This window comes from Carlito syrichta, unplaced genomic scaffold (assembly GCF_000164805.1).
Source record: "Carlito syrichta isolate Samal-C Ts95f unplaced genomic scaffold, Tarsius_syrichta-2.0.1 Scaffold56280, whole genome shotgun sequence".
Taxonomy (NCBI): domain Eukaryota; kingdom Metazoa; phylum Chordata; class Mammalia; order Primates; family Tarsiidae; genus Carlito; species Carlito syrichta.
In genome coordinates, this window is record NW_007000376.1 from 2,940 (window position 1) to 16,290 (window position 13,351).

The 13,351-nt window shown below is 40.6% G+C and overlaps 1 protein-coding gene across 1 annotated transcript; it reads right to left on the reverse strand.

Annotated features, from left to right (window-relative positions):
* Window positions 1-2,201: 2,201 nt before the first annotated feature.
* Window positions 2,202-13,010, reverse strand: LOC103251086 (PEX5-related protein). Its single transcript, XM_008049699.2, has 7 exons — window positions 12,873-13,010; window positions 12,303-12,419; window positions 9,650-9,793; window positions 6,598-6,668; window positions 3,625-3,822; window positions 2,730-2,895; window positions 2,202-2,363 (listed from the first exon to the last, which is right to left on the reverse strand). The coding sequence occupies exons 2-7, from the start codon at window positions 12,393-12,395 to the stop codon at window positions 2,202-2,204; spliced, it is 834 nt and encodes a 277-aa protein (XP_008047890.1). The 5' UTR covers window positions 12,396-12,419; window positions 12,873-13,010.
* Between the last annotated feature and the right edge of the window lie 341 nt (window positions 13,011-13,351).

Below are 13,351 nucleotides of genomic sequence, written 5' to 3' on the forward strand. Positions count from 1 at the left end.
ACAAAAAAATCAGAAAATTAGCCAGATGTGATAGCACATGCCTGTAGTTTCAGCTACTCAGGAGGCTGAGGCTTAAGGATCGCCTGAGTCCAGAAGGTCGAGGCTCCAGTAACCTGTGATCATGCTACTGCATTCCAGCTTGTGCAACAGAGTGAGACCCTGACTCAAAAAAAATAAATAAATAAAATTTACACCTTAACAGAGTTGTCCATTTTTACTTGTCATGGACTGGCATGGCCTACTGCAAACAGTTGCCCTGCTGAATTTCACATCTATGAATGCCAAGAAAGTATTTTATTGGTCCCTCAAGTATTGTTTTCTGTACTAAGATGTTACAATTAGGGAAAACTCATCCAGAAGTTTTATAAAACTCTCCTTTAATTGAATCTAATACATCTACATATATGTATGCATTTATTTACATCTTTCTTATTTGAAAAAAGAAACTGTGGTGTCTCATTTATACATACATACAATATAACCAGAAAAAAAAAGTGAATAAAAAAGGGAACTAGAACACCTGGACAGGAAAGTCAGATGAACCCAGGAATGAAGTCGGTATTCAAAATGGGCATTGCGGGGGCTAGACAGCTGATGGGTGGGGAGGTGGACACAGTCAGCTCTGGGCTGTTGGCTGGCTGATGAAAAGAGGCCTCTGCAGTGGCCATAAAATATAACATGCCCCTTGATCAGAAGTCTCTCCACTATTCCTGATTTTGGCCTAAGAAAATCCTCTTGACATGGTGTAGTCTAGCGACTAATGTTCTTTGAAAGGCTTTTTTTAGTACAAAAACAGCGATTCTTCTTGTCAAAAGAATGTAACCAGGCTATGCAGCTCTCTGATGATTTGATAAATAATACTAATAAGGATAATGATAATGGCAATAACAATAATCATCATAACAAGTGCCAAAATATGAAGTACCTGCCCTGTGCTGGGCTCTTATATTTAACCTAAACAATAATACTGCAAAAATAGTTATTATTTCTCTCTCTCTCTTTTTTAACAAGTGAAGAAATTGAACCTCCAAGTTACATGTCCAGAGTCAACACCAGTAAATGGCAGAGCTGTGATTTCAACCCAGTTTTGTCTGGTGATTAAATCTGGCTCTTTCTGAGAATGAGGAAGAGTTTACATTTTTTCTGGGGTTGAAAACCAACATTTGCTATTTTCCCAATTATGAAAGTTATGCCTGCTTACTTAGAAAATTGGAAAAAAGAAAGAAGGTAAAAGACCATCCATATTTTTATCACCCCAAAGGACTCAAGCTAGTTCATTTATGGTTTCTGGCAATGCAGAAAAGAGAGGATACAGACTTGAATGATAATGCTGAATGACAAGAGAATGAGAAGAGCATTTCAGGCTACAACCTTTTTTCTATCCCCCACCCCCAACGTTCTTGGTGCATCAGGTTTAGAAAACCTGGATTCTTGGTTTTGCTTTGCTGAGCCCTGGCTCTGGGACCTTCCGAAGCCATTGTGCCCTTGCCCAGGACCCCAAGGTTCTTTTTTTCCTTAAGTGAAACATGGAAGATTAGACTGATCATGTCTCTTTTTTTTCTTTTTTTTTTTGAGTTGGAGTCTCACTCTGTCGCTCAGGCTGAAGTGCAGTGGCATGCTCATGGACACTAGCCTCGACCTGCTGGGCTTAGTGATCCTTCCGCCTCAGTCTTCCAAGTAGCTAGAAATGCCACCATGCCTGGCTAGTTTGTGTGTGTGTGTGTGTGTGTGTGTGTGTGTGTGTGATTTATTGTAGAGATGAGGTCTCACCAAGTTGCCTGGTCTCGAACCCCTGGGCTTAGGCAACCCTCTCGCCTAGGCCTCCCAAAGTGTTGGGATTACAGGCTGAATCACCGCGCCTGGCCAATCATGTCTCTTAAAGAGCCACCCTTGGGGTGTGGGGTGCGGGGGAGTGTTAAAAGACACAGGTGACTTGTCCTAAACCGAGGCTGACTCAGTCACAATCTCAGGGGACGGGCTGGTGGGCTGGGCCTAGATAACGTCTGTTCTCTAAAGCTCAAGAAACCAGAGAAGCACATGATTCCTGCGGAAACAGGCCTCAGATCTGAGGGTTCCACATTCACCCTTCACGGGAAGAGTAGGAATGCCCCCACAAAGGGAGCTATTTTTCCTTGCAAACAACCTTGTGGGTTGTTCTTCCTCGGGCTTGGGCTGGCTCGCCCTCAGCCGTCTGCCATACTTCACCTGTAGGCGCCCAGGTTGATGCAGCTTATTCCCAGGTTGTATCTGGACCGGATGAAGCCAGGCTGGATCTCCAGGGCTCTCGTGTAGGCCTCCACCGCTTCTTCGCTGCGGTCTCCATTTGCCAAGGTCGCTCCGAGACGGTTCCACAATGAATAGTCCTGATGACAAAATCAGAGCACTCTAACAACCAGTGCAAGCCTCAGTGACAGAGTATTCCCTTATTTTTCTGCAGAGGAAGATAGCTAAAAATTTATCCAGTGCTCATGGACAGGATCTCAACAATCTTTATGGACAGCTGTGTGAAATGACTTATTCATCAAAGGACAGCTACCGTTTGATACTGTCATGAGATTAACAGGTATTTCGTTATTAACAGCCACAGTAGCACATCATTAGTACCGATCACTTTAAACCATTGCAGGCAGGGAAAGAGAGTGCAGAAGAAATGTAGACAGTGCTGAGCCTATAAGAACTAATTTGTTACAGAGAAACTTAAGGTTTCTTGCTGTGTTGTGTTTTCTTACCTCTGGCCGAACAGTTAAGGCAGCATTGAATGCATCTATTGCTCTATTAAATTCTCCACTCAAGTGGAACAGTACCCCTAGACCAGTCTGTAGGTCTGGGTCGATCATATCTCCATTTTGGTGGGCAGCTTCCAGATATAATTCCTTCACTCCTTCCAGAACAGAGCTGCAAGGGAAAAAATGATTTGTGATCCAAATAGTCTGAACATAGATTATTTACTATTAAATCTCTTGGCTCTATTTCAAGAAGTATCTCTTCATTACAGACTGGAAAAAATTTGCTTAAAATATCTGAGCTTAATGAGAGGACTGTTAATATTGAATTTTTTAAAATACAGCTGATTTTCATAAGATATTTCGTTGTACACAGATACGGACTGTGTTAAGTAAGGTCTTCACAAGAAGACTTCTGTTGACCCTGAGTGCCACTGTAAAAAACAAACAAACAAACAAAAAACAAAAAAACCCACGGCTAGATTTTCCAAAGCTTCCGTGAGAAATAACATCATGACTTGTAGCTGACTAGAAAACAAAGTTCTAGAAGACAAGACTTCCATTATTCCCTATTCCTAGTTCTTGGACTTTATAAAATGGGGTGCTTCAGTACTTATTTTGCTTTACTTTAAGTGAATTATATGCCCAAAGCATTTGGCTTTAAAATGTAGTACTCAGATAAATGTCTGTAAGTGCCCACAGTGTAGATCTTGTGTCTAAAGGTTGGCCCTGGTTTTGCCATCTGTCTTTCTAACCAGGGGTACCGTTCTAGCAGAATGCTGTCCTATAAGCCCTTCTGGAGTGGGCTGCGGTAAGGATCTGAGGCTCACTGAATCGCCCTTCAGGCGATTTATTGTGCATAGGGTGTTTCCTGATGGCTGTAATATAATGGGAAGGATACCTGTCAACTGGGGACTTGGACATCCGTCGGGTGAGGCCTGGAGATCCTTTCTTGCTTTTCACAAGGTATTTGTACTTTGGGTTTTGCTTAATCCAGTTCTTTAGAGCTTCACAGGCATCTTGCTGATGACCAGTGTTAGTGTAGCTGACAGCCAAAGCCATCAAAGCTTTCAAGTTGTTGGGCTGTAATTCTAGGCATCTGGAAAAAAAAAAAAAGCCAATTTCAGATGTCTTTTGGCACCAGAGTCAATTATTTAGAAAACTTGAGGTCTTTATTAATTAAATACCACAAAAGCATTGTTAATTTTGTTTATGTCAAGTCTCTGGAAAACACCATATTTATCCACATGAAAATTGGGCCTTAATTATATTTTAAAGACACTTAAAACTCATTCTGATGACTTCCAGATTTTGTAACTTTAATAAATGATTCTAGCCACAGGAAGTGTGGCTCATCCCTGCACATAATTTATTAGTAGATAATCTAATGAGAAGTGGAGGATATCATTATTTTAGTGCTGCTCTATTATCCATACATTAAATGCACCTCATTTCCAAAGAAAACTGACTTGGATTTGGACATCTAGAGATAAAAGACTGTACAGCATTTTGTAAAGGAGAAGGAGATCCCTGTGTTTCCAGATAACCGATGTGGGTTTACAGGAGAAACAGGCTATAGTGGCTCCCCATCATTCCATTTCACCAGTCTCTAACAAGGGCTTTTCAACCTTTGGGTGCATGTGAATTATTGGGCATCTTGTAGAATTTGCATTTTGGTACATCGAGTGGAGCTCAAGGTTGTGCAAGCCTGGCAAGCTCCCAGGGGATCATGTAATTCCTGGATAAGACTTTGAGTAGAAAGCCCTAAAAAGTTCCCTAATCCCTCTTTGTGGTGGTTCTAATCTCCAAAACTTATCTGTACTGGACAGAGGAGTTTTTAACTCTGGACACACATTAGAAAACCTTGGGGAAATTTTTAAAACTACTGAGGCTAAGTCCCAGCCCCAACCTATTAAATCATAAACTCCAGGGTGTGCTTGGGCATCTTTGTATTTTTATTATTTTATTTTATTTTTTGAGTTGGAGTCTCACCTCATCGCCCAGGCTGGAGAGCAGTGACACACTCACGGTCACCCCAGGGTAGACCTGCTGGGCTCCAGTGATCCTTCTGCCTCAGCCTTCCAAGTAGCTGGAACTATAGGCACACACTACCATGTCCAGCTAATTTTTAAATTTATTTTAGAGATGAGGTCTCACCAAGTTTCCCAGGTTGGTCTTGAACCCTTCTGCCTCAGCCTTCCAAGTAGCTGGAACTATAGGCACACACTACCATGTCCAACTAATTTTTAAATTTATTTTAGAGATGAGGTCTCACCAAGTTTCCCAGGTTGGTCTTGAACTCCCAAGGTGCTAGGATTACAGACTTGAGCCACACCACACCTGGCCCTATTTTTTTATTTTTTGATGATTCTATTGTGCATACATATGAAGGGTTAAGAACCAATGACACAGAGTTCTAGGTCTGGAGTCAGAAGATAAGGGTTTAGGTTCTGTCTCTGTTACATAATACCTGTGTGACCTTGACCTTTTCTGATCCTCGATTTTCTCATCTATAAGAGAAGGCTTTCAAGGCAGGACAATATTTCAGGCACCATCACATCATCAGATACCAACAGAATCTTAAAATCTAGGATTCAAAGATTGCAAAGCCCTAGAATTTTTTTTTTTTTTTTTTTTTTTGAGTTGGAGTCTCACTCTGTCATCCATACTGGAGTGCAGTGGTCGCTCCCGGCCACTGTAGCCTCGACTTGCTGGGCTCCGGCAATCCTTCTGCCTCAGCCTTCCGAGTAGCCGGAATTAAAGGCATGCGCTACCAAGCCCGGCTGATTTTTTTGATTTATTGTAGAGATGAGGTCTCGCTGCCCAGGCGGGTCTCAAACCCGCGGGTTTAGGCAATCCACTCACCTCAGCCTCCCAAAGGCGCGGGATTACAGGCTGAGCCACCGAGCCCGGCAGCCCTAGAATTATTACATTTTAAGATTCCAAAGTTCTGGGATTTATATACATACACATTATATATACACATATACATATGTCTTAAATAAGACGTGGTGTGGATTTATGCCTATATATTCTCTTTTCATAGCACTATACTAAAATGATGTACAAGAAAATGCAGGGAAAGAGGAAGTTTATTTGGTAGAGGTCATATTTCTAGGGTTTAAATAGGATTTCTAATCGAATAATGTGTGATGTTACATTCAGCCACTGTCCCCCCACCCCTCAAAGTAGTCTAGACCTTTAGTCAGTATTTTGCATATGTTTTTCTTGAACAAAACTTCCAGATGTTGCAGCAGGCTAGAAAGTTAAAAGGAGCCGGGCTCGGTGGCTCAGCCTGTAATCCCACGCCTTTGGGAGGCTGAGGTGAGTGGATTGCCTAAGCCCGTGGGTTCGAGACCCGCCTGGGCAGCGAGACCTCATCTCTACAATAAATCAAAAAATCAGCCAGGTGTGGTAGTGCATGCCTGTAATTCCAGCTACTCGGAAGGCTGAGGCGGAATCGATCGCTGGAGCCCAGCAGGTGAGGCTGGAGTACAGACTGGAGGCTGTACTCCAGTCTGGGTGACAGAGTGAGACTCCAACTCAAAAAAAAAAAAGAAAGAAAGAAAGTTAAAAGGAACAATTTGTTCAATGAGTCTATTTCACAACTGCTTTTAACATAGACTTCCTTTGGTGTCAGCGAATGTCAATCAATTTGTAGAGAGCAAACTGTTGCGATTTAGGAAGGTTATTTCATCTTAGGCTTTTGTCCTCCAGAACTAAGTGTGAATGACATGCAGTATCTCTGCACTTATCCCGGCCAAATTCTCTACACTGTAATCAATAAGGATCAAAACATGGAAAGATCTGAAACATGGAAAGTCCATTAACAAGTGTCCACAAGACCCATGATTTTGCACTTAGCTTCACCTACCTCTGGAGGGCAACAATAGCTGCTTGTTCATTTTCATTCTCTGCTTGGGTTATCCCGAGAAATTGCCAGGCCTACAAAGAATAACTGATGTTAATACTGAAAGATAAGCAGAATTACTCAGGCATGTTAGCTGATTTGTTAGCTTGTCATGGTTCCTTTATGCAGAGCAACCTGTCTCCAATATGAGAACTATGGAAAAGGAAAAAATATCATATGCATTTCTTCATTCAAGCTCTCCTGTGACATCTGGGTCAAGATCATCTGTCATTATTTCCAAACTCTTTCAGTATTCATCCTTTCCTGTAACCCAGTGCTGTTGAAACCTCTGAATTTCTGAGATTTCGTGATATATAAAATTACACAATTGAGAGATAAAGGGGTTAAAAGTTACCCAGAAATGTAGCTAAACAGTATAAAGTTCACAACAAGGAATCTCAACATGGATGTGAACTTAGCTTGTATAAATAAAAGTCAGTTACTAGAAGAGTTCACAGAAAATTTAGGAACTAGAAAAAAAAACCCCAAATCTCCTACAATGTGTTCACCCCTGAAATGTAATCACTGTTACAATGTATAAAAACACATAAAACACAACCATAAGGCATATATAATTTTATGATCTACACATATTTTCTATTGTATCTTAAGTCCTTTTTCATGTTTTTACACAGTCCTCATAATTTGTAATTTGAATTTTGTTGAATGAATATCCCATTATTTACCCAAACTCCCTTATTACTCTAAGTTGTTTGCAGTTCTTTTCTATTGTAAACAATATGAAGAACGTCTTCAAGCAGATAACTTTTTTTCATATCTAGAAGTTTTAATGTAGCACATTTCTATCTACATACTTGTAAGAACAATAACTCTCACACCATTGCAAGAGTAATACATATGAGAAAAAGCTCTCATTACACACATTGTCCTCAGATTTACTGGGTTTGGGGGGTCTATTAGGGTCTTAGGGACTTAAAATATTTGGAGAGTGAATAACTCTCCTACCCTTGAAATCAAAGCTACAGATATTTTAAAAACAAAACTTTAGGAAAGCACACAAGAGTCACCTTAAAGCACCATTCGAATTGTATTGGCTTTTTCCTTCATGGGCTATTATTACATCTACCTTATAAATGCACAAAAATACTGATTATTTCCCCAGAGAATACTGGTGATTCTTTTTACTATTTCAAATAACATAAGCAGCCTTTATTTTGATTTTATTCTCCTTGTAACTTAGACTGCTTCCTAGGAAAAGATGGATGAAGCAGTCTTTCCCTGGGAGCTTCTTCCCAGCCTTTGGCCATAGTGTTATTTTCTCTCTCTGTAGTGTTATTTTCTTAGCCTTGAGGTCTCCATAGATTCATATGCCCTAGGTCCTTGCCTGGGATCCATGAGTTACCAAAGACCCTACTTTTCTCATTTATGAATCTGGGATAAGAATGTATACTTTGTTACTTTATCTCCTAGGGCTGTTGTGTCGAATAAGATAATGGAAACACCTTATAAAATACATAGCATTTGCAAATGTAAGATGACATAATTATTGTTTTTGGGAGGGTGGCCTGTAGTTTCATATTAATGCAATAAATTCCTCTTCTACAATGATTCATATATCTTTCAAAAATTCCAATGTTTTGATTCAGAATTTCACCTCTCGGTTTAATATTATTTCACTGTATACCTTTTGACCAACAAGATATTGGGAGATTTTACTAGTGATCCGTTTACTCATTCTTTCTTTACAAACTAAGTATAATAAATAAGAAAAATGAAGGCTAAATATTGATGTGCCAGGCGCTGAGCTAAGCATTTTATCTGTGTGAACTAATTTCACCCTCACAACACCCATGAGATAGTTACTATTATGATTTCCATTTTACAGATAAGGAAACTGAAACAGAGGGTTTAAATGACTTGTCCCAGGTCCTATGACTTACAGGTAGAGCAGAGATTTGAACCTACACACTAGAAGAGCAGAGACTGGCAGCTTAACCACTATTCTACATTGTATTCTCAGTACCGCATATACTTATCTCTAACATTTCTGCAAATTCCTTTGGGAATATCCCTTCTAAGATGATTCCTGATAATTACAAACTAAATAAGAAGCCTTTATACTGCCACTGTCTTATTATAGGCCTTCACAGGTTTAGAAATTTAGTGAACTAAGGTAGGACTGCAGAAGCTCTTCGGTGGTCTCCCAGCCTTTCTCTCCAATCACCATTCCCATCTCAGAGAAAGGGGTTTTTCTAACGCAATCTGTTGGTACGGCTTGCCTGGGTAGCACTCTCTAGTGATTTCCTATGGCTTTCAGATGAAGTTCAGATGAAGTTCAAACTCTTCCCTACCTCTTGCCTCCCTCCATCATTCTCCTCTCCCCTCTCCCACCCCATGGATGCTTCATACCCCTCTGCCTGCCTTGTGGTCCATTCCCTCTTAACAACTTGTGCATTCCATTGTCTTCACCCTCCTTCCTTCAAAACTCAGCATTGGATTTCCTTGTCCAGGAAGGCTGAGTGTGGTGTCCTGCTCTGTGCTCTCCTAGCAGCCTGTACTTCTTGGGACACTGTGCTTATGACACTATACTGGTGTATGTACTTGTCTCCCAGAGATACCACAAACACGACTTTTCAACTCTTAAATTTTTCCAGCTTTTCAATATTTTAAGCCAGGATGTGGGGTAATTTTGGGACACAGTAAATGCTCATTAAATGTTGAGTGAGTAAATTAAGGGTGATGTATGGTGGAGACTTGGACATAACTATAAGCGTATAGTTACCTCCTGAAAACTACTGGTGAGTAAGTTTGGTAATTTTGAGTTTCCATTTCCTGGCCCAACGTTTATTTTTGGGCACTGTAGATTCTGCAGATTAGAAACCTGTTTAGAAAACAAGTCTCTTTTTGTGACTTTCAAATAAATAGACTAAGCTAGGTTAACTCCTTTGGGAACCTTTACTTAATGAAATGCCACCCAGCAGAGCTCTGTTTCATCCCTGGTCCCTCATCAGCACATGCGCTATCCGAGTCTGGCAGAATGAGGGGAGAATGGCACCTCTGCATCTCCAGGATCCTGAAGAATTGCTGCCTCCATGAACAGGATGGTGACTGGCAGGTCCCCTTCCTTCAGCCTTTTTAAGCCTTCTTCAAATGCTCCCGGCCAGTCCTTGAAGGGGTTTTCAGTGTGAAAGTAATATCCCTACAGCACAGAGAAGGGAGAAGACATGATCCATTGAGTTCTCTCTTCATTCTCACATTCAGTAAGTTCTCTTTAAAATTTAATTTATCCTAATTATTTATTACATATTACATTTTTGTGGCATAAATGTTAGATAATACTAAATAATATAAAAATAAACAACAAGTTATCCACAATGCTAAAACCTAATATGATCATTGCTAATATTTTGGAGCTTGTTTTCCTTCTGATTTTTTTAGTTTTTTGTTTTAACCATTTCCCATCAATATTTTTAATATACTGACTCTTTAGACATGTTTTTGCTCAGTGCTGCCCCCAGTCCCCCTGAGATGTTAACACCACATACTGTATATCTGTTAATGTACTGTTTCCCTTTGGAGAGCTACAAGTCACTAAGCCACAGTGATATCTAAGATTTCTTTTTTTTTGACCTCCACTCCAGTGTTTGCCCCATCAAGGTTATATCGTCCCTGTTGAGAATGCATTTTTTTTTTTTTTTTGAGTTGGAATCTCATGCCGTCACCCACGCTGGAGTGCAGTGGCACACTCACGGCCATCCCAATGTCGACCTGAGGGGCTCTGGTAATCCTTCCGCCTCAGCCTTCCAAGGAGCCAGAACTACAGGTGCAGACTACCAGGCCCACTAATTTTTTTTTTATTTTTTAATTTGTCGTAGAGATGAGGTCTCGGCAAGTTGCCTGGACTGGTCTTGAACCCGCAATCTGCTTGCCTCGGCCTCCCAAAGTGCTGGGATTACAGGTTGAGCCACTGAGTCCGGCTGACAGTGCATGTTTTAAAGTTAGAGATCTTTTATTGCAAAAATCTAAACAATATAGAATATATAAATAATGATCTAGCACTTTCTGTGAGTATAAAAATTAAACAAATAGGCTCATACTATATGTACAGTCTTGTACCTTGGCCTTTACCCAATTTTATATTATGATTACTTCTCTATATTATTAACATTATTGATATGGATATGCTAAGTCTATTTACCCAATCCCCTACTGATGAACATTCAGGTTATCTTAAAGTTTATGTTATCATAAATAAAGCTATAGTGAAAACCTCAGGCTCAAATCCTTGTCTGCATTTGCTTATTATCTTAGGATAGACTCCTAGGGGAATGTGTTAGGTAAGAGGCTACGAACTGTTGTGATGTGTAGCTGAATTGTTTTTGAGAAAGTTTGTTCCAACTTAAATGCTCACCTGAAGTATCTGAGAGATATTATTTGTTGCAATCTTTCTAGTGTAGATTCTCACAAAATCCTTTAAATTTGGTAGATACAAACAATCTAATCTGTTGATGGTGTTACTAAGGTTTCAAAACAGATCAAGTGGAGGCCTCCATTTTCCATGGGTGTTCAGAGAGACAAAACTCCACATTACAAGAAATGACCAGCTTATGTGGGAGCTAAGGGGTCCTAGGAGTGAGAGGCTGCCTAGCCCAGCCAGGCCTCAGGTGCACGATCACAGCCCAGAGTCTGATGATGACGATCTGCATTAATGTCTTCTCTTCTCACACAGCTTTGCTTTACTTTTTTTGTGGAAAACACAGTTATTTTAAATGAGGTTGTTCCGATTTTATGAGACTGCCTGGACTATGGAAGGACAAAAAATACTAGGGGGCAGAGGAAGACATTTTAATGATTATGACCTAAAAATCCCCTGAAATTAGTGATGTTTTTCATCATTATATCCCTAGTACCTAGTGTAAGAGTAGATATTCAGTAGATATTTGTTGGATTAACAAAATGTCATGGAAGTTATCCAGAAATGAATATTATTGAAGTTTCCTCTACCACAAAAAATATATTTTAAAAATTATATATACTTGTATATGTAAAAATATTTTACATTTTTCTTCTTTCAAGTAACCTATACTCATTCCTCAGTGTCTCCCCTCTCTCACTAAGTGTTTTTTAAATCCTGGAGCAACTGGCACTTGAGTAATTTGGCTGGTTGTTCACTGCCCTTATGTACCTGCCAGGGCTCCTATCCCTTAGGGCGTGACCTGGTTGTTAAGAGTACATTTTCCACTGGCGATCCTTGCTAGCTGTATAGTGCCCACTGGTGAGATATAGTCCTAAGCCCCTGCTTCATTCCCATGCCATTCATATCAACTCTGTTGTGAGCACGTCAGCAGGACTCTCGTGCCTGGCTGACAGAGCATTGTGAGGTGAGACCAAATCTTGTTCCAACCCACCACCGATGTCAGTCCTCTCACTAACCAGCTAGCAGTCAGGATCCAAGTTCTGGTTGGCTGCCAAACTGTCTGTCTGAACACTGATACAAATAAGAGCATTTCATTCCAGCTTGGCTGCCTCCACACCCTGGATAATGATATTGTTTCATTCTATCAGAATTTCTTCTAGGTCAGATTGACATTAAATTGTCTTTTAAATTTCTTGGATTTTTGACAAAGTAGTTGTTGACTGATCTATCAAATAGGATCCAAAAAAGGTTGAGAAAATGGCTCAGCATGTACAGGAATGGAACTGGTTACCTTCTCACTGGCTGAGATTGTAACTTGGTTCTGGGCTTCTTGGTTCTCAGAGATCCAGTTCCTCCGGGCCATTTCTTCCCATTCTGCTTGCATCTTATCCCAAAACTCTGTATCTGACTAGAGACAGGGAAAATGAAGAGAGAGTGATTTAAGAACATGCTACATTATCTGGTTTATTCCCAGAAGACAGTGTTCCTAAGAGATCGAAGTGAGTTCTGAGGAAGAGGAAAATGTTTCAACTGGCCACATCCAATGATACTCATGGTTGAAGAGCTTCTGGAGGGTACTCAGGGGTCAAAGTGTTGAAGTGGATTAGCTGTGACTTTAGCCAGCAGAAAAATAACTACCAACTAAAGGACTAGGATCATAGATGCCAAATTCAGCGAAAAATCCACTACTTATATACAGTTTCAAGTGTGGGCAGTCGGCACACATTTGAGGAAGGAGGGCCTCTCCCAGAGTTGCTCCTAGGATATGAGGAATCAGAGCAACTGCTTTGCAGCAGGCTGGGCAGTGACTTGAGAAGACAGCCAGCTGTGGAAAAGATAAAGTGACATTAGTTGATCCGACTCTGTGCCAAGCACTGTGTTAGGAGAAAACTGAGTCTTGAGTGTGGTGGTCCCAGAGCTAGAATTCACAGAATCTGAACCCCATCTGGCTTCCCAGCCCACGCTTATCAGCTCATGGCAAACGTGCCCTCCTGGTGCTAAAGAATGAAGAACGCTGGTGTGAACCTGACTGGATTCTCTTCAAGGTCTTTCCTTCAACAGAATAATTTTTTGAAAAAGATCACTTTGTGAGATTTCTTTCCTTATAGTCAGAAATTTTTCTGCAAGAGTTGTCCCTGGTTGACTTCTATTTTACCGAGCTTGAAGAGAATACTTCAAGGATACTTGGATACTTCGGGTGGCCCAGGGGGAGGAGGAAGGAGCAGGTATCTTAAAAAATTTGAGAGACATAGGGGAACTTTCTAGGGGGTGGGGAAAGAGATGGAGGGTAGTGGGTTCTGATTAGTGAGAGACTGGTGCTTAGCTTTTAGATATTTTCCA